At 38.1% G+C, this 27,365-nt stretch overlaps 1 protein-coding gene and 1 long non-coding RNA gene across 2 annotated transcripts; both read right to left on the reverse strand.

Moving 5' to 3' along the window:
- Nucleotides 1-13,134: 13,134 nt before the first annotated feature.
- On the reverse strand, nucleotides 13,135-14,211 carry LOC5578985. Its single transcript, XM_001664114.2, has 2 exons — nucleotides 14,116-14,211; nucleotides 13,135-14,027 (listed from the first exon to the last, which is right to left on the reverse strand). Exons 1-2 carry the CDS (start codon nucleotides 14,132-14,134, stop codon nucleotides 13,540-13,542), a joined length of 507 nt encoding a protein of 168 aa, XP_001664164.1. The 5' UTR covers nucleotides 14,135-14,211; the 3' UTR covers nucleotides 13,135-13,539.
- Nucleotides 14,212-25,046: 10,835 nt separating this feature from the next.
- LOC5565254 lies at nucleotides 25,047-25,421 on the reverse strand. The gene is made up of 2 exons (XR_002503218.1): nucleotides 25,336-25,421; nucleotides 25,047-25,266 (listed from the first exon to the last, which is right to left on the reverse strand). It is a non-coding gene; the product is annotated as an uncharacterized LOC5565254 (long non-coding RNA).
- Nucleotides 25,422-27,365: the final 1,944 nt, after the last annotated feature.

Below are 27,365 nucleotides of genomic sequence, written 5' to 3' on the forward strand. Positions count from 1 at the left end.
ACAGAGCAAATGTTTTGAGGTTTCTTTTTCATAGTCGCAAAACCGACAGACCACAGTTTGACATCGATGGATCCAGAGGCGCGTCCACATTCGAAAGCATGGGTAGGACAGACGTTGGCAAATATTTTGTACGCAGTGAAACTAAGAAAGGTTTTAAACTGGAAAGGACTGGATATTGAAAGTTACTTTATTTGAAGGGCTCAAACGCAAAGAAGTGTAAGTGACATTTTGGTCGGTTTTGAGTTGATTTAAGCTGAGGAAATTCTACTGCTTTCTAAACATTCTAACGGTATTTTCAGTTGATTTTTCCGCTCAACAGAAAAAAATAATATACATAATTCTTAGAAGACTTATTCGTTTTTTTGAAGAATTGCTGAAACTTCAAAGTATACTATATTATAGTAGATTATATCATAACTAGGTTTTTGTCACTGACATCCATTTGCTTCCAATTCTTTCATTTTCATGCCAGTCGTTACCACAAGACAAAGAAGGCTTTTCGTCTTCGAAAATTCAAACAAACTTCTCCAGAAATTTCCTTTGTCCTTTAGGATTTATATAAAATTTCAGTCAAGGATTTCTGAAGGTTTTTTTTCATGAATTCTTCCAGGAATGTCTCCACGGAAATGCCAAGGAAATTTATTTAAAAATAAATCCGTGAAGTATTTCTACAGAAAAACCTAGAGTAACCTCTGTTAAAACTTGTGTAAGTTTTAAAGTAACCCTTAATGAACAAGAATCTCTGAAATAACTCCTGGAATTTTGAAGCAGATCAAAAAGATATAATTGGCTAAGCATATCTCGTATACCGTCAGTAAAGCGTCAACGACTTTGGGATTCATCTTTAGAATCGCCAAGAATTTCTCCGACATCTACTGTCTAAAATCACTCTATTGTTCTCTCGTGCGTTCCACGTTGGAATATGGTTCCGCTGTTTGGAGTCCTATTTATAATAATGGCACAGAAAGGATCGAATCTGTTCAACGCCGATTTCTCCGATTCGCACTCCGTAAGCTACCTTAGAGAGATCCATTCCGCTTGCCGAGCTATGAGAGTCGATGCCGATTGATAGACTTGGACCTCCTCCGGAACAGAAGGGACACATTCAGAGCTTTAACAATTGCAGACGTTTTACTGGGTCGTATCGACTGTGGGACAATCCTGGAGCGAACAGCGTCATGTTGAGATTGCCTCTAACTCGAACCAACTACGGACTTCACGGAGCACTTAGTGGGTTGCAGCGAATGTTCAATAAAGTCGCATCATTGTTCGACTTCAATACCACCCGAGAGATGCTTCGCCGAAGGTTTTATCTCTTGACTGTTTAGTGCTTTTGTTAAGTTTTTGTCCTCTGATTGTTTTATATTTATTTTAGACATCATTGGGGCTACAATTTGCCTGTTGATGTGTTTCGAATAAATAAATAAGATAATCGAGAAAGAGAGGGGATCGCAGTAGGCAGCGCGCGCGAACGGATGTGTTTTAAATGGATCTGTCACGTTTTTATCGTCTCTGCTATTTTTTTCGATTCAGCTGGTGAAACAGTTTTGCAGTTTTTGGAAAGAGTAGCTATGTATAGATGAAATAACTGAGCAAGTTTATTTGTTGATTAGGTAGTGGTTAAATCACAAGTTTAGATGAGTGGTGCGAAACGGACATCCTATCCTAAATGTTGAGAAAATCGTGGGCATTGCACTTATTCAACGCATGCGTTTGGAAATCACCGTGCATTGTTTTGTGCAGTTTGATTGAAATTGTGGTAACATGTGCGAAAGAAGGCTATTGAAGAACCCCTTTTCTGTATGTTATGAGTTTGATATCGAAATACGGAAAAATTAGGGTTGAAAATCTGTGATCAGTGCAAAGAAAAGTGACAATCCACGAATAATGGGAAAGTGCAGCTTAGTTTTCAAAAATCGAAGACCTACTACGATGAAAATCTACTTAAATGCGTTCCGAACAATCATGACGACAGAAGAAAAATGCTGTTGAACATAAGTGGTATTTGGCCAACATTATGAAAACGGATAGTTTCATTAGCGAAGAGGATTTTGGAGACTGTATCTGATTTAAATTGGTGAGAACGTTCCTTGTAATTTTAGTTTTTCATTTTATTGTTATTGTATCTACTATAAAACATCAAAGGTTGCTGTAAAATAGGAGGGAGATCAGAATTACTTTTCTTATCATTTCAGAGAGCGAGTAAGGGCGCTAAAGCCTAGGCTCTAAGCCAGGACATACGGAAGAAATACCTGTATCCCATCCCAGCAAAGAACCACAAACAAAAATGAAGTGCGCATTAACTTTCTTAGCAACGCTACTTCCAACGGATTTGACTATCTCCCTATATGGAACGGTTAGTATGGTTGTCCCCGTTTCTTCCTTCACAATATTTCAAAATTTTCCGTCTATCATGTTATTCATTCGTGAATAATCTGATCGCCGTTAATTTTTGAAGTACCTTCAAACCCAAAGTCTGCACAGTGGGCCTGGCCATTTTAATATTTGTATCAAATCATTGATATGCTGCAAATATTAATGCTGACAAGAAAATACAGAAAGAAATTTCTGTATTTCCAGGATGCTTTTCAATATTGGCTGTGCAAGCGCTTAGAATAGAATAGAATAGAAATAAGATAATCGAGAAAGAATCAATCGAATATCGGGATAGTATTCCGCAGGATTTAGATAATTATGTAGAAGAATTTCTGGAGAGATCTCTGTAGAAGATCGTAGGATATTCTAAATAAATACATTATGACAATTCCTGAAGCTTTTCTTTTGGGAATCTAAGCCTAAATTCTTGAAGAGCCTTTTGAACCCGTTATAGTCCCCAAAGGTTTCTTTGGAGCCTGTACGATTCTTCATTAGGATTCAATGCAAGCAGAATAAGAAAAAAAACTTTTTGGTTAAAATAGATAGAAAAAATACCATTTTGGTTATAAAAGATACTTTAGAGACCTTCCATTAAAAATAGAGATTTGCTTTAAAATAGAAACAAAGACTATAGAAGAAAAAAAACTATCAAACCTGTTTTTAGGATCATTCATTGGATCAACTTTTGTTATCATTATAATTCAAAAATATGAAAACCTATATTTATAGCCCATTTATAAATAGACCAAACTGCTTGCCTTTACTACCAGTGAGGTTCAGAACATCTAGAACAATTGAAATTCTGTGAATTTGTGGTGTTTTTATTTTTTGCGACCGGCTGGTAACCCGACTAGTCACAAAAGTTTCCAGAAGAAACTGAAGATGCTTGAAAAATGTTTCATCGCGCAGAAATTCTAACGAATATGGAATATTCTTAAAATATTCAAACAATTCTTAGAAAAAAGTCCAGTAGTGAAAGAAATACACAATATTTTTTATGAATGATGCTGCAAAATATCAGTAGCAATTTGATCTAATAATTTTTCCGGAATTAACTGAGAACTACTTGCAGAAATTTTAACGACAATTCTGAATCTGCCAAAAACTTCTAGAGAGTGTGCTGTTCGAGTTCTATAAGAATTGCTCTGATAATCATGAAAAGATTCAGCAATGCTTTGATAGATAATATCAAGAGCGATCGCACGTATAGAAATCGCTAGCACCATCACACTCGTGCTGTGTATAACACGGTGTGACTGGTATTAGATTACATAGTTTCATTAATCTTCTGATAATTTTCCATGGATATTCCAGAAACTTATCAAGATTTTTTCCAGGAATGCTCACGGCAATTTGTCCCAGAACATATACAGGTTTGGCTGTAGATATTTTTTAGAAACCATCCATTGATTCATTCAGAAATGCCATAGATGATTGCTCCATTTGTTTTTCTAACGGTTAAAGATGTTTCTTGTAGAAATGATTACAGTTAGTTTCCCGGGATTTTCACTACAGATATTTCCAACCCTTTTTTCACGAGGCAGAGCTTTTGAGGTTTATTCATCAAGCATGTCACACTTGACTAGGCATGAGAATACCTTGAAAAACCTCATCGTGTCCCTCATCCTCCATAAGGATTAATAAGACGTTGTTCGAGTTTGTATGTATATTCAAAAGATCATAAATATTTTAATTTATTTTTCAAGCTTTCTGCTGACCTGTTTTTTTTTTTTTGAATCGTGGGTAGGACAATCCTTTGGCTGTCCAACCCATGCATTTTGTGCGTAGTACATGTCCTACCTGCCCTGGATGGATCTTAGTCAAATGATATCTTATTTATTTATTCTAACTAAAAAATTAGAATGAGAGAAAGCCCTTTTCAGTGATTATCATTAAAGATATATTTCTCAAAACAATTAGAAAAAATATTATGTACTGAAGGCTCAAACGGCATTGATCTATAGCAGAGCAAAACTCTTCTAGGATAACCAGTAATCAGAATCTACTTGAAATCGTCCCGTTACGGAATGTACCGTTTTGATTCATATTACGGACAGCTTCAAATTCCGGACACTCTCCTTTGTATGGGAAACATTTCACACGAAATGTTTCAATTTTAACCGTCCAAAAGTTCTCACTTTCGAGGCTCGTTTTATTAGGCTTTTTCCATAGATATCTTTGCAAATTTATAATGCCCAACTACCTTAGACGTCTCTTTAGTGGTTTGACGATTTCATTTGATGATTTGACTGTTCCATTAATGATTATCATGAGCTGTCCGGAATTCGAATCAAAGTGTCCGGAATATGAGGCAAAAGTGAGGAAGCGTCCGGAATAAGAATCATGAAAAGGCCACACATTTTGATTTATTTAAAATTATTCAAGTTGCGGAATCGTATTCTTTACCCACCATCCGAAAGTTAAAGGCTTTAGACGCTCGATAACACTAAAAAATCATACAGAATGATTTATTTTGTATTCTCTGTGCTGGCTTATACTTCACTGAGGTCTTAAGTGTCCGTAATATGAATCAAAACGGTATCTGGGAATTTTTTTTTCAACCAATCCTGAAACAAAAATATAAAAGTATCATGCATAATGAATTACTTCTTGGAGTAATATAACTGGGTTGATTCTACGAGTGGCGAGAGGTGACAATGGATCATTAAAACAACCAAAACGGCCGCTATGGAAAGCATAGATAGCGCCACCGTAGCCTTGTGTGCTTGACAGAACAGCAATGCTGTCACAATGCTAAATCCCATATACAGTGGCGCCTTTGTTTTAATGCGGTGAGCACTGACAAAAACTACCTTCAATGATCCATTGTCGGTGTCGTATAGCGAGGTGACAATTCTCGACTAGAGTGAAGTGACTCTCCATTTGATTTGCACGGCGAGTCACTTCACTCGAGTCGAGAATTGTCACCTCGCTATACGACACCGACAACTGTCACCTCACGCCACTCGTAGAATAAACCCACACTCAGGCAAATGGGCTATCGATAAACATTGGAATCCCTTATGAAAATTCGCCACAAGAAATCGGATTGAAATTCATAAATTTGCCTTATGAAACCAGAATTTGAAAACAAAAAACGTTTTCGCGGCAACCTGGAATCGAACCAAGAACCTTGCGATCGATAGATCCGAGCGTACACCACACGCCTATCGACGCCTTGATGTGGAGTGATGCTAAAACGATACATAAAGCATTCGTATTGCAATAATCGTTCCACCTTTCATAAGGCAAAATGTATGAAATTCGATAGTCCAGTTCGCTGCGTGCATATATGATCAATATCTTAATAAGTTTCTCCACAATCACATAAATTAGAATCACCTATGTTAATACGATATAAGTGACTATTACATATATAATGATTGGAAATTGCATGGGAAAATATCCTGTAGTAAAAATAACTATTTTAGCTGACTACGCCCATTCTTAAAACTACCATGGAAATTCAGACCAATTTACTATGTTTATGGTACACCCCACCGCATTACTGGTACATTTGACAGAAATAATTTACAATAATCTGATTCCAACTACAGACATGGTAAAATCAAGCACATTTCTGGTCTGCTGAAAATTGCCGGTGCGAGCGCTTAAGTTAACCCCCTAAAATGGTAGTTTTTACCGCACAATTTTTTTGCGTGTGTGCTCGATAATGTACAAATAAAATTTCTACCAAATGATAAATTTTTGAACCATGTAGTTTGATTGACAATATGAAAAATAGAGTGACACCATCGTCCTTTATCAGTAGAATTCCATGCAAATAACCAAATGTTTGATTGATACTTTTTCAGTTCAGTCTTCCATTCAGAGCATGCAGTTTGACGATCATACCATATACCACAACGAACACTCAACTTAGCTAAAGAATCAGCCTGCTCATTCTCATAAACATTGGATTGAGCAGGGACTCGAACAAATTTAATTTAATAATGTATCCCCGAGTCACGACGTGTATATGGGAAAGGTTTATCACAAAAAAATAGGTATCGCTATATCTTTCTCCATTCGAAAATATAGAATTTTAACCTCCATTTGACGTGTTCCCCAAAAAAAATCCACCGAGGGATCTCGAACATTTTTTTTTTAATTTAAATTTTTGTTCTTTAGGGTAAAATAAATATACATACATATATATTAGGTTTTATTTAAGGTGAAACTCCTTTGAATCCACTAATAACTGTATAAAAGTAGTGGTATACAAAAAATATTCTCCTATTTGTTGGTAATAGTGAAATTATAATTGATAAGACGTTGTTGCCAGTTATCGCTACTTCAATTTGAGTCTTTTCCCCTTCGACTAAATAAGGTTGCTTGATGTCGTACGTAACCATCAACGTATCTGACAGCCCTGCAAGCGAGCAGCCGGCGTAAAATTAGAAAAAAAAAGCGAAATGCTGTGATCAAGTGATTGTTTTTAGCACGGTTTGGTGAAATTTTAAGTTGTTTTCATCAGAAATCCACCAGTAATTGTTCTTTAATTAACAAGTAGTGAAAGTAAACTGTGTAGGAGGTTCTATGTTTAGCAAAAGTGGTAAAATTAGGCGAAAAATGTTCTTCGTTCGCAGGCGGATAAGTGTAAACAATTGTAGCAAAGTTAAACGTCCGTGTTGAAAATTAGCACGGTTCATAAAATTTCCACCAGCTACTAGTGTTAAAGCTACGGAAATCGTAAGGTAATAGTGTTCTGATGTCTCGTTAGCAATTTGGGAATGAACTTAGTGTAGGTAAGTGAAATATTTTGAGAAATAATGTGGACTTCCAGAAATGTGTTTGTATATGTGAGGAAGCCATTTTCACTGCCATGACAGGGATTCCTTCCTATATGTCCTTAATAAGCTAGAAGACCTAAATCGATTAGATATGTTGGAAGTTCGACTGTTCGCTTATTCGTACTGTGGAAGTATATCGAATCGAGCTCTGTTTCCCTTCTTCTTCTTCTGCCTGGCATTACACATTCTTATTTAATTTAAACATTTGCAATTTATTTGGGCTATTTCATGAAAACAACATCAACCATGTGGCTGCATTTATCGATCGTAGAAAAATGAGCTTCTTTTGCTACATTTTACATTACCTTTTGGGGGGTTTCGCGATGATATTGGCACAAGGGTCTACATTGAGCTCGTCAATAGTCCAAGATGTTCTAACATACACTTTGCTTTTCCAGTAGCTCCATAAACTTAAGTCAGGAGGAGTCAAATTAGGATCTCTAAAATCAAATCATATGTCCCTTATTATTGATATCAGATGTCCATGGGATTTCCATTGCAAAGACATAATGAACAAACTTCTAAAGATATCGAATTACATCGACTGTTTCGTACTGCTTTAAAAAAATGACACAATGATTAAAATTTTTGCGTGAACACTGTCCAAACTGTACTTGAATTATTGCGTTTCTTGAATTTCGAATAGATTTTTTGTATCTCATATGTGGCATTTTTGCTTATTTATGAAGCCAGATGGTGCTTGTTGACCACGATATTTTCAAGGATATTGCAGTTCCTTTGAAAATTTTCCATTCTGCGGTAGCCGCCAAGTCCACCGCAGCTGTCAAAGTTCTACCGCAGGCTTGAAAATCATTGTACATATCATTGAACAAAACCAACTAATCAAAGTATGCTTGTAGAGTCCAAAGCTTTGAAAAACAGTAGAAAACAACAGCCATTAGCGTGGTTTCCAAGGTATCATCGTAGCCGATTGATGCTTTGCAAAAATCAGTAATGTGACAGCTGCGGTAGCTTTCTGTTCAACCGTAGAACGGAAAGTTATCTCTAAAATTGCAATATAAAATTTGAGTTAACACAACTACAAGACTATTTTCAATTGAAAGAGTCACTATTTGGTATGTTGTTTCGGTGTAAAGTTATTCATGGTTAAAAGTGCACTGAATTGACGTTTCCAAAACATGTCAAACCAAATCAATCAGTTAATAAATGTCAAAGTTATTCAATATTCAAACACCGACATAAAAGATGGCTCACCCTGTATGCTATCACAAGGTGACAGATCCATTAGATATTAAAAATATTTGGAACTGAAGATTTTATTGGAAAATTTACTGATTTACTTATAAGATCCACTTGCCCCGTCCATCTACTAGCACATCAACTGTCCTTCACGCTTACTTGTACCATGTTCTATGTAAACCTTATACACCGCGGGACAAATATGCGTAGAACACAATATAAAAAACACTGAAAGGATGGATGAAAGATTTATCTCCTCTCCCTTATTTTCTCACTACCAAACTGGTAAATCAAACATCGTTGTATATTATGTTGATTGTGAAAAAGATGAAGATATTAACACAGCAGCAATGTAAAAATGGTTTAAAAGATGGATCAATGATCCATCAGAAAAAAAAAAACTATTTAGTATCAAGAACGTTTGAAGAATAATGGGGCAAAACTGGAATATTCAGTACTTGAAATTTGTTTTAATTTTTCATGTACAGTCGAAACTTGTTATAACGACATCGCAAGGGACCGTCGTTATAGAGAAAAGTGGCTATAGAGAATAGTTATAACAGCAAAATATTTTTCTAGGGACCGAAAAATGTCGCTATAGAGAGTTTTTGTCACTATAAAAGTTGTCGTTATAACGAGCTTCGACTGTAGTGACAAATCAATAATAGATTGAAATGAATGAATACCTATATTATAATTATGAAAATGAAGAGAATGATTTAAACTGGGTGTCAAATCCAATAAAAAAATGATATCTTGTCTGGCAATGTGCTGTGAAGATCCAACAAGTAGGGAACGGAATTCTATTCTTGGCACTTTCGATTCACTTCGGCAGTGGAGTATTTTGAAAGGTATTGAGCTCATATTTGGCCACAATATGCGTAGTGCTTCTTATGACAAAGTTTCAGACAATTCAGCCGAGAAACACCCCCCATTCCAAAAGGAACCATAGAAGTGCTCAAGTAGCTGTACTGTACACCCTATGCTTAAAATGTTTTTTTTTGTTTAAATTTCCGTAACCTTTTTATTTGGAGTTCTGAACAGTTTCGATTCCCTTAAGGTTTCTGTTGAAATCCTGTTTGACTGTATCATTTGATCCTCCTTCTGTTTCATTTCCGTTATGCCATTTCTAGGATGACATAAATTCCATAAATTCATGCAAGGAAACATCGTGGGTCTGTCTTCCTATTTGGTTGTATTGAACTGTTAAAAACTGGGCTTGTAATCCCATCCCCGGTGCTCGCATTCATTTTTGAACTATCAGTTTAGAAAATTATCGACCTGGGATATTTAGACCCTCTGATTCCCATACTTGGCGGTTTGTTTCAACTACGTTATACGATATATCCACAGGCAAACAGACTTAACACTGACGAAATTTCCATCGACCACTCATTTAACGATCACTTCAAATACGCTATGTTACAAATCTCACAACCAGAGACGCACCCATCGTTTTTCTTTGTGTTTGATGTTTCACACTACTGGCATCTTCAGGTCTTGTTACACGAAACAGCATTTCATGCAACCTACTACATACTCACCAGGCGATGCTGGTGTAAACTGGGCGATGGATATTAAAGAAATGTTTTCTAAATGTTACATCTGCTTGTCGGTGGTTATGCTATAGAATCAAAAGAGGATACTTCCCGGAGTGTGGACTGATTATCATATTATTTTATGCTTTATGCGAAAAATAAGGGCATAGTAATCTCCTTACAAATCTCGCATACTCTGAGATAACGCCCTAAAAGCCAATGGTAACCGTGTGTGTAGCTCGTTGTTTCTGAGCAAGTGAAGGAATAAATATCCAAACCAACATCACTGGTAGGTAGATAATGATCCTTTCTTCACCATAGAATTGTTCAACAACGTGTAAATCCATTCAAATGCTCAGAAACAATGATCTACACACATGGTTACCAATGGCTTTTAGGGCGAGATCATAAGTTATGCGAGAAATGGTGTGTGCACAGTCAAATTTCTTCTGAATCACTTCAAACTTTGGGATGATGCTATTTACCATAATAAAAACCGTTCAGGCATAGGGGAACCACAATTTTGAAATTGGCATCAGACAGACATTGGCAAACAGACGTAACACTTAAATTATTTTCATCTTGCTCTATCTGTTATGTTTGTGGTTGAAATTTTAATTCCCCCAGGGAGTCGTGACCCAGATTGGAAAACTATGTAGTATCAGGTATCAGAAGGCCGGCTCCAGAGGCACGTTCCCCACCAGTTGGGAGATTTGTGCCATCGCCATATTTGAACCTACTTCATCATCTACGCGATGGGAGACGAAAGGGAAGGGAAAGATGGGAGGAAATAGGATGGGGTCCCTTGAAGAGGGAAAATCGCATAAGCGAAATGAGAGCATGTAGCTACATACCACAATGGGTTTAGACAGCGCCCTAAGAAGGGCACTACAATACACATGAGCGTAAATAGAGCCTATAGCTCATTACCACAGCGGGTTAAGTATAACAGAAGGTCCTGAAGATTCAGGTTTCTGAAATCAGATAAGTGTTTATCAAGTAATTGGAATCGCAATTACGCGAAAACTGGACAGTTACATATCAGGTGATGAGAAGTTCCATAATCGGAATCACAACTATCACACACAAATGTATCAGCACGCTGAATATTTGCCATGTGATAGTTGAGTCGCCAGTGGCCAGTCAAGGATGTCAAGAGACTGCAATTCTACTTTAACAGATTTGTTTAATACTTAGCCACCTTTGGGGATGGATCAGTAATGTACAATTTTGTTTGACGCCATGATTCAAAATTATTCCAATATTGCTTGTGCTGAGTTGCCGCCCAAGAATTCCTGAAGCTTCACCCAGCACTTCGAAATTGGAATAGCTGCCTGAGGGCCAATGAAGTCATGCGATGCTCCATTGCGAGCTTATTCATTATCCAATTTATTCCCAGCAATGGAAGAATAGCCAGGACCCATATAAGGTTTACAGAGTTCACTGAATGCAGTTCCTCAAATTGAGTTTGACATGCGATAACAAGCTTAGACATTGAGTTAGCCGAAGCATGAGCTTTTAAAGCAACCAAACTATTTGACATATTCCTTTACAAATTGCCAATCGTCCAATCTTCCCATGAAGGGATTTGTATAGAAAAATTGCTATGAGCAAAGTAACAAGCAATTGTGAGGTCACTCGGAGCAAGGACAATTGTGTCCCAATTCGCCAGAAGTGGAAACACCCAAATCACTAGGATTTCCAATGGACGGAGAGAATCCAAGGAATTTGGTCACAATCAAATCCCAGTTTGTGGAGTATAACAAATGCAAAGTTTGCGCAGTTACATTCATATGTCCATAGAAGATGTAGCGATGATCAGATAATCATTCATCATCTGATACATGCCAATTCGTCAACTCGTGACTGATTCTGTTCGAGCAGAGCATTATGTCTAACACTTCTTCTCTAGCAGATACCATGAAGGTTGGGAGAATTTCTATAATAAGTTATCCAAGATTTGAATTACACAAGCATTCCATCAGACTAAAGCTTCTCAAATCGCTTTCTTAGCTGTTCCAGATGATGTGATGAGTATTAGCATCACTGCCCACAATCAGCAGAAGGCCTTTTCATAGGCAGTGTACGACAACTCGTTTGAAATCATCCGTTGGGGATGGTTAATCATACACCACAAAAAGAAAGACGTATTTCCTATCGAGGTCACCAACAGAAATATCAATAGTGACAGCACATACATCTCTGGTTGTGAACTCAGAAATTAGTGTAGCAACGATAGTGCTACAGGCCTGGCACGCGAGTTTGCCATTTCATGTTTCTGAAAGTAGCAAAAACTGGGTCCACAAGGTTACCTAAATAAAAGTACTCCTTACAAAATAAAGGTTTATGAACTTGCGCCACTTTAACAGTACCATTTTGCATGAGTCTACAAACATTAATCGTTGCTGATATTTTATGCTGAAGATTGATTTAAGCTATCTTATCCGTAGCCATTACCCAAACTAGGCAGGATTAAGCTTTCTGTAATCTCAGCACGAAAAAGACCAGCAGCATTGCTCCGGGTAGCACAGGAAGGGCACAACACTGTGGAAGGCGCCCTAAAACTCCACAGGCTCTGTTTTCGGTTAGGTTTCATTTAGACCCCCCTAACCATTCATTCTTATGCAGGGTAAACTTAAAGCCGTATGAATTAGGGGTCACCTGTGAGGTGGACTTTTACCACCGGAACAGGCAGTCCGTAGTGTTAATTCTTAGCCAATGGAAAAAAAACCACTACCGACACTACGCGGCTATCTAGGCTGATCGGGAAAATGAAGTTAACATTGATGATTAACTCCTGACGTGCCCAAACAGCTCAACGAATCACTTGAATCACTTCAAACTTTGGGATAATGCTATTTACCATAATAAAAATTGTTTAGGCATAGGGGAACCAACATTTTAAAATGGATCATTAAAACAACCAAAACGACCGCTATGGAAAGCATAGATAGCGCCACCGTAGCCTTGTGTGTTTGACAGAACAGCAATGCTGTCACAATGTTAAATCCCATATACCGTGGCGCCTTTGTTTTGATGCGGTGAACACTGGCAAAAACTACCTTCAATGATCCATTGGCATAAGACAGACATTGGCAAACAGACGTAACACTTAAATTATTTTCATCTTGCTCTAGCTGTTACGGTCTGTGGTTAAAATTCCCCCAGGGGGTCGTGACCCAGTTTGGGAAACTATGTAGTAGCGTCTATGAATGAAAAAGACAAATTTATACTGCTGAGTGTTATGTATTTCTCTACATTGTGCTTAAAAATAAGGTTTTATAGTAAAAGTCATATAGTTACATTTATAAAAAAAATAGTAGCCTCAACTGTAGGGGGCGTACAAATGAAGGAAGCAACAGAAGCTACGGCTCATCCTTTGTTCCTCGTAGAGCATCCATCAACGCAAATCACGAAATGTATACTGCTAGGTGTGATGTACCTAGTTCTCTACATGTATACAACGTTACGAATGTGCTTAAAAGTAATGTTACATAGTAAAAATCATAAAAAGTAATGTTACATAGTAAAAGTCATAGTCATGTATCAAAACATTTCACGTAAATCGTTAAAATGAAAAGTAATAACATTATTAAAAAAAATCAACGTGCGCTCACCAAGCTCACATCAAACTATAGGGAGGGTGCCGAAAGTGTGCGTCGAACCCTGCCATGCTGCCGGCGAGCCAACAAAGAAGAGGGCGGATTCTTTCGACGCTGCTTTGGCGGTGTATTTCTCAATCCGGAATCGTCAAACGACTTCCTACGCTTCAACGTACTGGAAGTTGGCACAACCGGAACGACCTGATCCGAAGCGGAGGCCGTTGCTTTCATCGGCATAGGCTCGTCCGGGGTTTCGGTCTCCGGGGCGGTATCATTCAGCAGCTTATAGCACTCCATTCCCGGTTCGATCAAATCGTCGAGCCGCATGCCCATTTCGGTGAGGACTGACACGCGCTCGCAAATGTCCTCAAAAGTCAGGATGGGTTTCTCAACAGTTTCTTCACCTGTGTGGAGGAGTTCCGATAGCATCCGTTGGGCCAAATTGTGCTCATACTCCGAGGTGAGCAGATTCGAGTAACTAACTGCCGATGGGGTGGCCGTCCCGGAAATGGAGGAATCTGTTTTGTTTGGGAATGAATTAAGAGTACCGATAATGATTTCTGCTGGAAAAGATAATATATTTTCATATTATGATTGAATACGTACGCGATTCGGAGGAGCTCATTTTTTTTCACGAAACTGCTGCTGCACCGACTGAACCAACTGTTGTCCGAACCAAGTGGATTTGAATTCAAGCTGCGAACAGTGTTGCCACATTTTTTCCGACTCTCATCTGTGTTTTCGGTTGAAAAAATCTTTTTCATCTTAAATCAACCTCCAACAATCTGGGTCGCAAAAATATGCAAAAATTTTATTTTTTAGATCAGAAAGAATTTAGACAAGCGTATTTTGACTGTTTTTGGCTTGTCATCAATTTTTAATTTGAACTAATTATTTTAAAAGTAAGTTAAAAGTACTAATAGTTTCTAAAATATTAAAATGCTTAAGTTTTTGAGAAAAACTAAACAGAGTACTGGCATTTATGATTAATATCTTCCAAAACCGTGTCATAAACTTGTGAAATATCCTAAAATCTTTTTTATCCCAAAATTCTGTGATCTGTGAGGAAAGCAAACGTAAGACTGTCATAAGATTTGCTTATGGAATTACGACACAAGAAAAATCTTTGAAATTCATAAGACCATCGTATGGTTTTCGGCAGATGTTGTTTCCATAATACACCTCGAAGGAATTTCGTAAGATGATCTTATGAACCATCATTGACTTGATAACAAAATCCATAGATAGTCTTATGAATTACGTTCTGAATCATTCTTGGTTCCATAAGACTGTCTTGTGTAATTTGAGCTTTAGATTATAAATTTCAATGAATGAATAATACTAATCCGCGTTGAAAAGTAGGTTAACCAACTTGGGAAAATCAAATTTTCATCCATTTTGTCACGCCGCAATTCGATCAAAGCACTTTACTGTAAGCATTAGAATCGATTTGCGATACGACAAAATGGATGAAAATTCGATTTTCTCTAGTTGGCTAATCTATTTTGAACGCAAAGAAGTATATCATAACAGCGAAACATTATTGAGAAAAGTTGTGAAGAACGCCTGAACTGTTGCAGCTTTAGGGGCGGATTAATGGATGAGGGGGAGTTTGTGATGTCTTACGCGTCATACAAATTGTTTTGAATTTTCATTCACAAATCTTATTGTTTGAATCCAATTCCTTAATTTGTTCGAAAGAAAGTGTTAGTTACAGCGGAATTGATGATAAATAGAAAATATTTACCATTAGAAACGGAGTCAGCCAGCGACAAATCAGCAAACACGTCCATTTCGGAAGCCATATTGAATTTCTGATAGTGAAATGAGAAAATTTGCCTCACGTGGTTCTTCGCAATGATGAGCAATGGGATTCATAAGCGTTCTTATGACATTGACAATTGATTGTTATGAAAAAATTACACTTGTCTTATGAATCTCAATCTCGTCGAATGAAATACACAAGTGTCTTATGAACCAACAAAAAAATAATCAAAAACGCGTTCATTAGTGTGATCTTATGAAAATCATGCGAGATTTTTGCCTCAGTGTTACAGATATCTGTAGACAATAGGCCTTTTCATGTGACAGATCCGTCTATGCATTTATTTACATCGGTGGAGGACCGGTGCTAACACGGGCCTGTCATTCTCATAGAAGAAATGTCAAAGTGCTTCCCGATCAGCTGATTTGAGACGTCATTTGAATAGGCCTATAACAAGAAAAAATCTGTGTGATTACAGATAAATCTGTGCATGTGGCATCACTGGCTGCGAATTTGGCGCGATTCCACTTGTTCGTGTCGAGAGTGAGCTTGAGCTTTCAGAATAAAGCTTGATGAAGTGCTCATACTGCACTGAACCAAATCATTCACCTTGAATCAAATCAACACTGTGCCTTCATAAGGGCTTAACTGACATGATCGATTTCTCTTCATCGATCCTCGGGCCCATTCACAAATTTCATAACGCTAAAAGGGGTGGGTGGGTGTCTTCCTGTTGTTACGCCTCATACAAAAATTATAGAACGGTCATATAAAAAGCGTTACAAGGGGTGAGTGGGTGTCAAACATGTGTATTTTCAGCGTTATGAAATATGTGAATAAAGATGACAAGATGCAAGTTTGATTGATTTTTTTCAATACAGAGCGCTTGGCAGCAATCTTACGTCCTGAGACGAAAACCCGCTGACTAATTTGCAAACTTCGTGTGTGTTACACACAAGGTTACACATTAAATTCTTTTGTTTTGCTTCATGGATTGATTCATCAACCGACAACAGGGGTTCCATATATTTTCCACATAAGTTTCCGAAGCCTTCTCTTCAGATTCGTATGTGTCAACCTAAGGACGCATAGATCATCAAACCAATACGGAATCAGTGTGTTTTGCTTATGGTTATCTTGTGTCATAATCATCATGTTCAAGTTGGTCGATTCAATGATATGCGCATTGCGCAATGAGTTTGTTATGATGAAATCGATGAGCTATATATGCTATCGATTTCCATGTTCAAAGCTTTTAAATTGTTTGTGATCAACATGGGATGCAGTGAACTGAATTGCGGTTGGACCTCGTGTCGAACGACAGTCATCACCATGCTTCCAAGGAGAAGAAGCAAATTTTGAAGCTGAAAGTGTGTAACCTGTGGTTACAATGGATCATTGAAGGTAGTTTTTGCAAGTGCTCACCGCATCAAAACAAAGGCGCCACTGTATATGAGATTTAACATTGTGACAGCATTGCTGTTCTGTCAAACACACAAGACTACGGTGGCGCAATCTATGCTTTCCATAGCGGCCGTTTTGGTTATTTTAATGATCCATTATCGGATTTTGTGTAAATTGTATGTGGAGCGTATTTTACACCTACTTTATTTTCCGTGTCTAACTAACCTACATTTGAGTTGTTTTAACGTGGTGTGTTATGTCACCGTACGTTGTGTTTTGTTTTGGTTTAAATTGTTGATGCATTAGTTGGCAGCATGATCCACCACTGTGTTGTGATTAATTTAAATTTGTTTGTTTTTTCATTTAATTTTATTTGAATCGTTAGTTTAGTGTAGTAATCCTTTATAAGAGAGATTCGCGGACGCTGACATTTCTATCAAAGTGTGAGCCAATCGAGCAGCGAGAGCTGTCAAAGTGTGAGCCAAACGAACATGCGTTATATTTGTTTTGAACTTTTCTTGAGGAGTAAAGTAATCCGCTTGAAATTATTTCAGTTAAAGTAATTTGGCATGAAGCAAAATAATGAAATATTTTTCTTTTTTAAATTTTTGTCAATGCGATTTTTAGTTGTTTATTTTTTCGCCTTTTTATTAGTTTGGATATGTAGCTCAAAGATCTAGGGTAAATTATGTATTTTGGACAGGCTAAGGCTATGTCTGGAAACGGCGATCGAATAACTGCAGTAGTTACTAATATTTTATTACGTAATGATGCTTATATGCTAAATGTCTCATTGTATTTTGAGTTTCTGGTAAAAAAGCTTACAAACTGTAGTATTAGCTTCCAAAATAGCGTTTTTTGGAGGCCTGTCTGTTATACATTTCGGACACCAAATATTCAATTTGGACACCCTTATGTGAATATAATTTGGACAGGGGCGTTATCTCAATATCCATACAATGGTGTCTTAAAAAGACGATTGTTTTATTAAGCTTTGGGAGTTTACATGTGACTTATGCATTTTCTTCGCTTATTGGATGTGTATATTAGTGATAATCAATAATTTCATTTAATGCAAGCAAATATCATCAGATCCACGGTAAAACGCCTGCAAGTATGCATGCTTGCGACATTCCAGTGTATTTCATCAGATGGCCAAATTATATCAACAGAACAAAAACCATAATCTATTTTGGACATCACCTTATTTATGCTCTATGTACTCATGTTAATATTTTAAATGAACTTAGCTTAAATTTTAGACATATTTTATCATATTGCCAATTTTAAACTTTTTATTGTAGTGTCCGGAGGAAGGAACCGGCAAATACAAAGTTAGTGGCTCAATCAGCCGAATTACAGCAGGAGCAATTCTAGCGCAACTTCATCGCTCGAAACACTTTACAAGACTGACGTGTCATTCGTCTCTTCCCGTTTGCTTAGGTTTTCCTTGTTACTCAAACTATATGCCCTTCTGCTTAGTTTTTATCTTCTCTAGTACCCCTCTCAATCCCTACATTCTCCTCCTGATCTACTCTTATAATAATAAGATCGTTTCTTCTATTATTTTTCAATGGAAAAATAAATTAATATTAACTTTCATTCATCTCTTGCTTTAGTTGTGTTCTTTTTTGCTAAAGATAACATACATATTTTCCAAAAATGTTAGAACATTTTGTTTTAACATCATCATCATCATTCCTCATTCCTCATTACTCATTACTCGCTTCTCACTCCTAATTATTTTTTCCTTATTCCTCATTCCTCACACTTCATTTCTAATTTCTCACTCCTCACTTCTCATTCCTCATTCCTCACTCCTCATCCCTCATCTATCATTCCTCATTTATTACTCCTCATTCCTCAATCTCCACTCTTCATTCCTCACTTCTCACTCCTTATTTCTCACCTCTCACTCTTCATACCTCATTTCTCTTTCTTCAATTCCTTCCTTATTCGTTATTACTTACTCCTCCTTCCTCATTCCTTATAACATACTCCTTACTCCTCATTCCTCATTTTTCATTCCCCATTCCTAACTCCTCAATCTACAAACTCATTCTATTCCTAATTTCTCATGCTTTACTCCTCATTCCTCACATCTCACTTTTCAACCCTCACTCCTCGTTCTTCACTCTTCACTTCTCATTCTTCTTTAATCATTTCTTATTTCGTACTCCTCTTTCCTCGTTCTTCACTCCTCTTTCCTCGTTCTTCACTCCCCACTACTCGTTTTTCACTCCTCACTCCTCGTTGCTCATTTCTTACTCCTCACATCCCATTTCTCCTTCCTCACTTCTCACTCCTCATTTTTCATTCGTCATTCCTTACTCATCATTCCTTATTCCTTACTCTTCATTTCTTATTCCTCACTTATCACTCCTCATTCCTCATTTTTCACTCTTCATTCCTCACTTCTCGCTCCTCATTTCTCACCTCTCACTCTTCATACCTAATTCCTCTTTCTTCACTTCCTTCTCCATTCGTTATTACTTACTCCTCACTCCTCATTCCTCATTCCTTATAACATACTCCTTACTGCTCATTCCTCACTCCTCATTTTTCACTCCCCATTCCTAACTCCTCAATCTACAGACTCATTCTATTCCTCATTCCTCATGCTTTACTCATCATTCCTCACATCTCACTCTTCATCTCTCACTCCTCGTTCTTCACTCTTCACTTCTCATTCTTCTTTAATCATTCCTTGTTTCTTTCTCCTCTTTCCTCGTTCTTCACTCCTCACTACTCGTTCTACACTCCTCACTCCACGTTATTCACCCTCACTTCTTGTTGCTCATTTCTTACTCCTCATTGCTAACTCTTCACTCTTAATTCCTCACTTTTCATTCATCATCTCTCATTTCTCATTTCTCATTCTTCACTCCTCTTTCCTCAATTCTTACTCCTCACTTCCCATTTCTCCTTCCTCACTTCACTCCTCATTTCTCATTTGTCATTCCTTACTCATCATTCCTTATTCCTCACTCTTCATTCCTTATTCCTCTCTTATCACTCTTCATACCTCACTCCTCATTCCTCATTAGTAGTAAGTAATGAGAGAATGAAAAATGTTTCATTCCTCATTTCTCATTCATTCCTTCTTCTTCACTCCTCTTTCCTCACTCCTTACTTCTCATTTCTCACTCCCCACTTCTCACTCCTCATTTCTCATTCCTTATTCCTTACTCATCAATCCTCACTCCTCCCTTCTCACTCTTCAATTCGAACTTCTCATTCCTCATTCCTCACTCTGCATTAGAATTACTTAACCTCATTCCTCAATCCTCATTTCTCATTCCTCATTACTCACTCTTCATTCCTCATCTCTCATTGCTCATTTCTAACACCTCATTCCTCATTCTTCACTCCTCCTTCCTCATTGCTAACTTCTCATTTATCATTCCACATTTCTCACTCCTCATTCCTCACTCCTCATCTCCCATTCCTCATTCTTCCTTCTTCACTCCTCATTCCTCATTCCTAACTCCTCATATTTTATTTCTAACTTCTCACTCTTCATTCCTCGTTCTTCACTGCTCACTCTCGCTCCTCATTCCTCACTCCTCATCCTTCACACCTCACCTCATTTCTTACTTCTGATTCATCACACCTCATTCCTCATCTCTTATTCCTCGTTTCTTACTCCTTATTGCTCATTCCTCACTTTTCATTCATCATCTTTCATTTCTTATTCCTCATTCATTCTTCATTCTTCACTCCTCACTCCTCAATTCTCACTCCGCACTTCTTATTTCTCATTCCTCACTTCTCACTCCTCATTTCTCATTCTCCATTCCTTACTCATCATTCCTTATTCATCACTCTTATTTCTTCACTTCTCACTCTTCATACCGCACTCCTCATTCCTCATTACAAGTAATGAGAGAATGAAAAATATTTCATTCCTCATTTCTCATTCATTCCTTCTTCTTCACTCCTTATTCCTCAATTCTCACTCCTCACTTATCACTCCTCATTTCTCATTCCTCTCTTCTCACTCTTCAATCCTCACTCCTCATTCCTCATACCTCACTCCTCATTTCTCATTACTTACACCTCAGTCCTCACTCCACATTCCTCATTCTTCTCTCTTCATTCCTCATCTCTCATTCCTCATTTCTTACTCCTCATTCCTCATTCTTCACTCTTTTTTCCTCATCCCTAACTCCTAATTTATCATTCCTCATCCTTCATTTCTCACTCCTCGTTCCTCACTCCTCATTTCTTACCTCTGATCCCTCACTCCTTATTCCATATTCCTCAATCCTCATTCTTCACTGTCATTTCTCATTTCTCATTCCTCATTTCCTACTCCTCATTTTTCACTCTTCATTCCTCGTTCTTCACTCCTCACTTCTCATTACTCATTCCTTATTTCTCATCTCTCAGTCCTCATTCTTCACTAGTATTTCCTCACTTCTCACATCTTATTCCTCTCTTCTCATTCCTCACTCCTCATTTCTCATTTCTTGCTCCTCATTCCATATTCGTCACTCCTCATAGATTTACCCTCTCGGGGGAATTGTTTTACCCTCTCGGGGGAATTGCTTTACCCTCTCGGGGGAATTACTTTACCCTCTCGGGGGAATTACTTTACCCTCTCGGGGGTGTTACTTTACCCTCTCGGGGGAATTACTTTACCCTCTCGGGGGAATTGCTTTACCCTCTCGGGGGAATTACTTTACCCTCTCGGGGGAATTACTTTACCCTCTCTGGGGTGTTACTTTACCCTCTCGGGGGAATTACTTTACCCTCTCGGGGGAATTACTTTACCCTCTCGGGGGTGTTACTTTACCCTCTCGGGGGAATTACTTTACCCTCTCAGGAGAATTCATACATTGCCTTGACGTATTTCACTGTCGCTTGCACAATACTGTTTTCTGATTGTGTTCCAAGTTAGTTATTTTCATTACGATGTGTCGTTCATAAACATAAAATAAAGTAACATCTTATCAAACATTTAAATTCACTCAAGCAACAAAACATATTTTAAGATACTTTAATCCATCACAGCAATCTAGCATAAAATCAACAATTAACACATGTCTTCCGTTCAGTGCCGAAAATATGACGACTCACCCTGATCAAAAAAAATAAACAGCAATCAGCATCGACTCAAGTCGTTCTGTCTTCCGTTCCAGGCCGAGGCTTCAAATGTTTGGGAGCGCACAATACACTTACCAACTGTGCCATTGTAGTGTCCGGAGGAAGGAACCGGCAAATACAAAGTTAGTGACTCAATCAGCCGAATTACAGCAGGAGCAATTCTAGCGCAACTTCATCGCTCGAAACACTTTACAAGACTGACGTGTCATTCGTCTCTTCCCGTTTGCTTAGGTTTTCCTTGTTACTCAAACTATATGCCCTTCAGCTTAGTTTTTATCTTCTCTAGTACCCCTCTCAATCCCTACATTTATGAATGCCAATTCTGAGCTCTATTAGAGCAACCGTAACGGTGCGCGACTAAACTAAATTACATAGCGCAGTATCATTACGCTGATCCGTACCGGGCGCTGCTAACCGGGGTAGCAAAATGACAGCGCTGCTTTCGGAAAGCATCGGGTGAGCAAATTTAGCAGCGCGATAGTTGCGCTGCTATTCGATTTGAATTCAAGCATTCGGTGTGGGATATGAAATTATGGAGTTTTGGAAATCTGATGCTTGATGCGCCTGAAGTAGAAATTTCAAAATTTCGGGAATTCGGGTAAAACTTCAAGATTTTGATTAGAATACTAGAAATTTGATGTAATTATTGGAAATCCGATAGCAGTTTATGAAACATTCGAAAATCCTCGTAAGAATCCTCGTATCGATTTCGGAGAGTTATGGGATTTTGGGATTCCAACCGGAATCTTTGGGATCCCGACTGGAATCCTTGGGATTCCGACTGGAATCCTTGGGATTCCGACTGGAATTGGAAAGAGATTTTGATAAGAATACTGACTGGAATCCTTGGAATTCCGACTAGAATCCTTAGGATTCCGACTGGCATCCTCCGAATTCCAACTGTAATCCTTGGAATACAGACATAAATCCTTTGAATTCCGACAGGAATCCTCGGGATTTCGGCTGGAATCCTCGGGATTTTGACTGGAATTGGAAAGAGATTTTGATAAGAATACCGACTGGAATCCTCCGAATTCCGACTGGAATCCTCTGAATTCCGACTGGAATACTCCGAATTCCGACTAGAATCCTCCGAATTCCGACTGGAATCCTCCGAGTTCCGACTGGAATTCTCCGAATTACAACTGGAATCCTCGGGATTCCTGCTGGAATCCTTGGGATATCGTCTGGAATCTTCGGGATTTCGGCTGGGATCTTGGGGATTCCAGCTGGAATCCTTGGGATTCTGACTAGAGTCCTCGGGATTCTGACTAGAATTCCAGTTGGAATCCCAAGGATTCCGGTTGGAATCCCAAGGATTCTGGTCGGAATCCCAAGGATTTCAGTCGGAATCCCAAGGATTCCAGTCGGAATCCCAAGGATTCCAGTCGGAATCCCAGGGATTCCAGTCGGATTCACAATAATTACGGTCAAATTTGCAATATTTCTTGTAGAATTTACAAGGATTCCGGTAGAATTGGCAAGGGTTCCAATCAAATTAGCATCCAGTCGGATATATAAACAATCTCAACAATTTCCGATGGAATTCTAATAATTCCGCACCAGAATATATTCCGCATTTCTTTCACTACTGGACAATCGCAGAAGTTTTTACAAGTGCGGGAACGCTAATAAAAGTGCGCGATTGCATCAAATCGAGTCGGTGTCTTCAGCGGGGTTGAAGACACCAACATGATTCAATGCAATCTCGCACTTTTATTCGCATTCATGGAGCCACACTTCGCAGTCCAGTAGTGAAAGAAATACACAATAATAGATATTCAAGCAGAGTTACAAAAATTCCCAACCTGAAATGATCATCATTATTTTCACAACTCATACACTGAAATGAATTTTATTGTAGAAACTACTGAATCCATGGTAAAATTAAGAACTGCATCAACGATTTTCAACCGACTACATTAATCTTTTAACTGTACCAAAACATAGTCAACATCACTACACAAGAAAATTTCTTCTGTTGATTTAACCAGAGTTGTAGTATTTATGACTAGAAACATTCTAGATTTGACAAGTTTGGCATTGTACTTTTCACCGTACTGTGTTGTACGGTGGGTGCCACGGATTGAAATACAATGCTTTGTAGTCGAGGCTACTATGGACATAGTCATATCACAGAGAACAGACATGGAGGCTCGAACAGAATTTCATCTGAACCGTGTATAGAGGTTCGAATCAAACATCAGCGCCGCCAACGCAGACAGCCCGACATACAAACTCGTTTCGACAACACAATGTCACTAGTGAACATCAAAATGCATTAGCACACAAATCAACGCTAGTGACAAGTGGCAATTTTTGTTATCGACAGTCGACACTAGCGCCAAAGTGTAAAAAGCGGAAAATTTGTAGCGTTCTCAATTTGACGACAGCGCCGCGTAACAGGAGCATAACGACATACTTTGAAATGACCAGTACAATGCTTTACACACGCTGACGAGAAAAGATGAACGTCTGTTCTCTGTGGTCATATTTACTACACTGCTCAGTGATTTTCACCAGATTATAGTAAACTTAACAAATTTTTGTAGTCGGTTGAAAATCCTTGGTGCAGTTCTTAATTTTACCATGGATTCGGTAGATTATACAACAAAATTTGTTTGCATGTACCCAAAAAGCAACGACCGTTACGGAAACGAGTTACTAAATATGGTAGCCACCGGTGTGAGAATGAGTGACTAAACTAAAATGACAACTCTGGGGGTGATCATTTTAATCACCCAAATAGTCGCCCCCGTTAAAGATGCTCTTATTGCATTTAATGTATGTTCTTGAAATGCACGTCCTCTTGCATTCGTAGGTTTCACAGATGTTCTATTGATAAAATTTACAATTTTGATAGTTTTGAAGCTAATTTCCCGCATAAATGCGAACTACAGCTCAACCACACTAGAAACGGTTTATATTCCATAAGGAACCATAATCAATATGGTTTGGTCAACCATAATCGTACAGTAATGGGATAATGTTTCGACCTTAGCGATTAAAGTTTTTCGACTAGGTACCATACCAGTAACGGGTTGTTAAGAATGTTTACCGTTCGAAAATGCGATATTTCTCATACGTTTTCAGTCAGTTTACATTACCGAAAACATAATACGTATGGTTTATTATTTTTTTGACTAAAGCATACCACGTACGGTTCGAATATTGTTTGACTGGCTTCGCGAACTGTACGTGATATGTTCGCTTTATATTTGAAGGGTCGAGATTTTTATTTACAATGAATCAATCAAAATTTGAATTATTTTTTTGTTTTATTTCTATCACATCACATTTTGTACAGCATAATTTATGTTCACAGCTAGGCTATTTTTATTTATCACACCGACATGGGTAAGTTTTAACCCCAGATATCCTTTCGACGACTCCTCCTGCGAATCTGCATGCAGGTTTTGGAACGAAGGTTTTGAGCAGCGAATACATTTCTGTTGGTTGATTCACAGCTCCAAGTCATGCTGTAATAATAAAAAAGGATAATTTGTTTTAACAAACCAATCATCAAAGTAGTTAACGCACAAACTTACCTCGAATTACTGCTGCAGCCAAAGGGTTTTCCTTACAGCGTCCATTTCACTGTTTTGCGGCATTCTCGCACTTATCCTCCGTGTTCCTGTCGAGAAGATAAAATAATAACTATTCACTACACAACTCAGGATTCAGTCTAGAAAAACTTCTTGCGTTTATGAAAATATTGATGTGGATTGTAGCCGCTGCTGCTCGATGAAAAAACTTCAGCAAAAAAACCAACTAGCCACGACACGAAAACACGAATGACAGTTGCTCTGGTAATCCACATGGAAACAGTAATCATTATGGTTAGTGTATTTTTGTTTATGGTTTGCAAATATATGCACCATAAAAAATAGCAGGTGAATATTATTCAGAATGATTACGTTATTTTGTGAAATTAGGTTATTGTTTTACCATGGCTAATGAACCGTATAAGTACCGTATTTATTACGGTAACTGTACCCTGAGCGTCAGCATTACTGTTGGATCTGTTTCGATAATGGTAAATTTCTATGCGGGTTGTAATTGTTTTAAAAATGGTCGTCAGTATTTAATAATGTCAGTGTATTAATAATGCAATATACATGATTTCCCGTACATGTATTCCTCACCATCTCATTGGAAATGAGCATAGAATGGCTAGCCTGTCCAAATTATATGCATGTCCAAGTTATATGCGTTACCCTATATCGAAACAAAATACACGTTTTAGAAATGAGGAAGTAATGTCCGTGTTACAATATTATTCTCGACACCGGGCAAAATCAGCACTGCTGGTCTGTTGCCAAATCATTCCATTTTACTTCCGCTTATCTCTCTATAAGGGTTCATTCACAAATTTCATAACGCTGAAAATAACCGTTTTTGACACCTACCCACCCCTCCGCAACGCATTTTGTAAGAATATTTCTCGAATTTTGTTTGAGCTGTAACATTTTTAGAACACCCACCGACCCCCTACAGCGTTATGAAATTTGTGAATGAACCCTAAAGGATCACTAGCCCAAACAGCATCATCTCTCACGCGGGCCGACCCAAACAGCACAGGTCCAAACGCGGGCCATGCCAGGCAGCAAATGCTGATGCATTTGAACACTCAAACAGCGGGATGCCTAGCAGCGTTGTGAGCCAAACGAATACACCCACAAAACATGAACGGTAGGCGCACCTCGTTGCCTCGTTCCTTGTGGAGGGATTTCACCTGCTTGGACACGGTGCGGTAGACGCGGCTTGCAACTTTATTGTAGAGACGTCCTGCAGGGCTGGATCTTCCCGAGGGAAACGACACTTCAAGTTTATCTCCATTTTCGGGCATAATCTGCATTAATCCACGTGCGACATGAAATGAATTGAAATTTGAACAAAATAGGTAAAATGAAAAATAAATCGTTCAAAATTTGTCATATCCGAGAAAATCCGATAAAATCGCTGATAATTCATCACATCGATCAAAATCGATGCACATCCCTAAAACACAAATGTCGTATTTTGTCGAATTTGTTATTTTGTTTTGCTTCGTTTTCGTTTCATTCCGTACACGTGGCGAACTGTTGGAGGCGGACGATTGTTTGCTGTTGGAGAATACTAAAAGCAAAGCAATTTATTACTTTTTAAATTTGATTTAAAAGGATAAAAAATAGCACCAAGATAAAAAGAACAATAAATAGCACCAATCAAACCTAAAGCACACTCCGAATTGTTTAAATATATGTAGTGAGTTCATGTTGATCCCGAGGGTTTGCAAGATCAGCAGCAGAGGCGGTTGAAATAAATTAGGATTTTTTTTTTGCTTGACCCACTTCAGAGACTGAGCCGTCTACTATTTTTACTAGATGCACATCGGCTTTCTGCATTTAAACTCTTCACTGAGCTTTGAGCTCATTCACATATTTCATAACGCTGGAGGGGGTGGGTGGGTGTCCTGATGATATTACGGCTTATAGAAAAACTCAAGAACCAAAAACCAAAAAGCATTTCATTGGGGGTGGGTAGGTTCAGAAGGAAAAAGATAAATACATCATTTTCCACTTGTATATCACATACC

Source organism: Aedes aegypti, chromosome 1, assembly GCF_002204515.2.
Source record: "Aedes aegypti strain LVP_AGWG chromosome 1, AaegL5.0 Primary Assembly, whole genome shotgun sequence".
Classification (NCBI taxonomy): domain Eukaryota; kingdom Metazoa; phylum Arthropoda; class Insecta; order Diptera; family Culicidae; genus Aedes; species Aedes aegypti.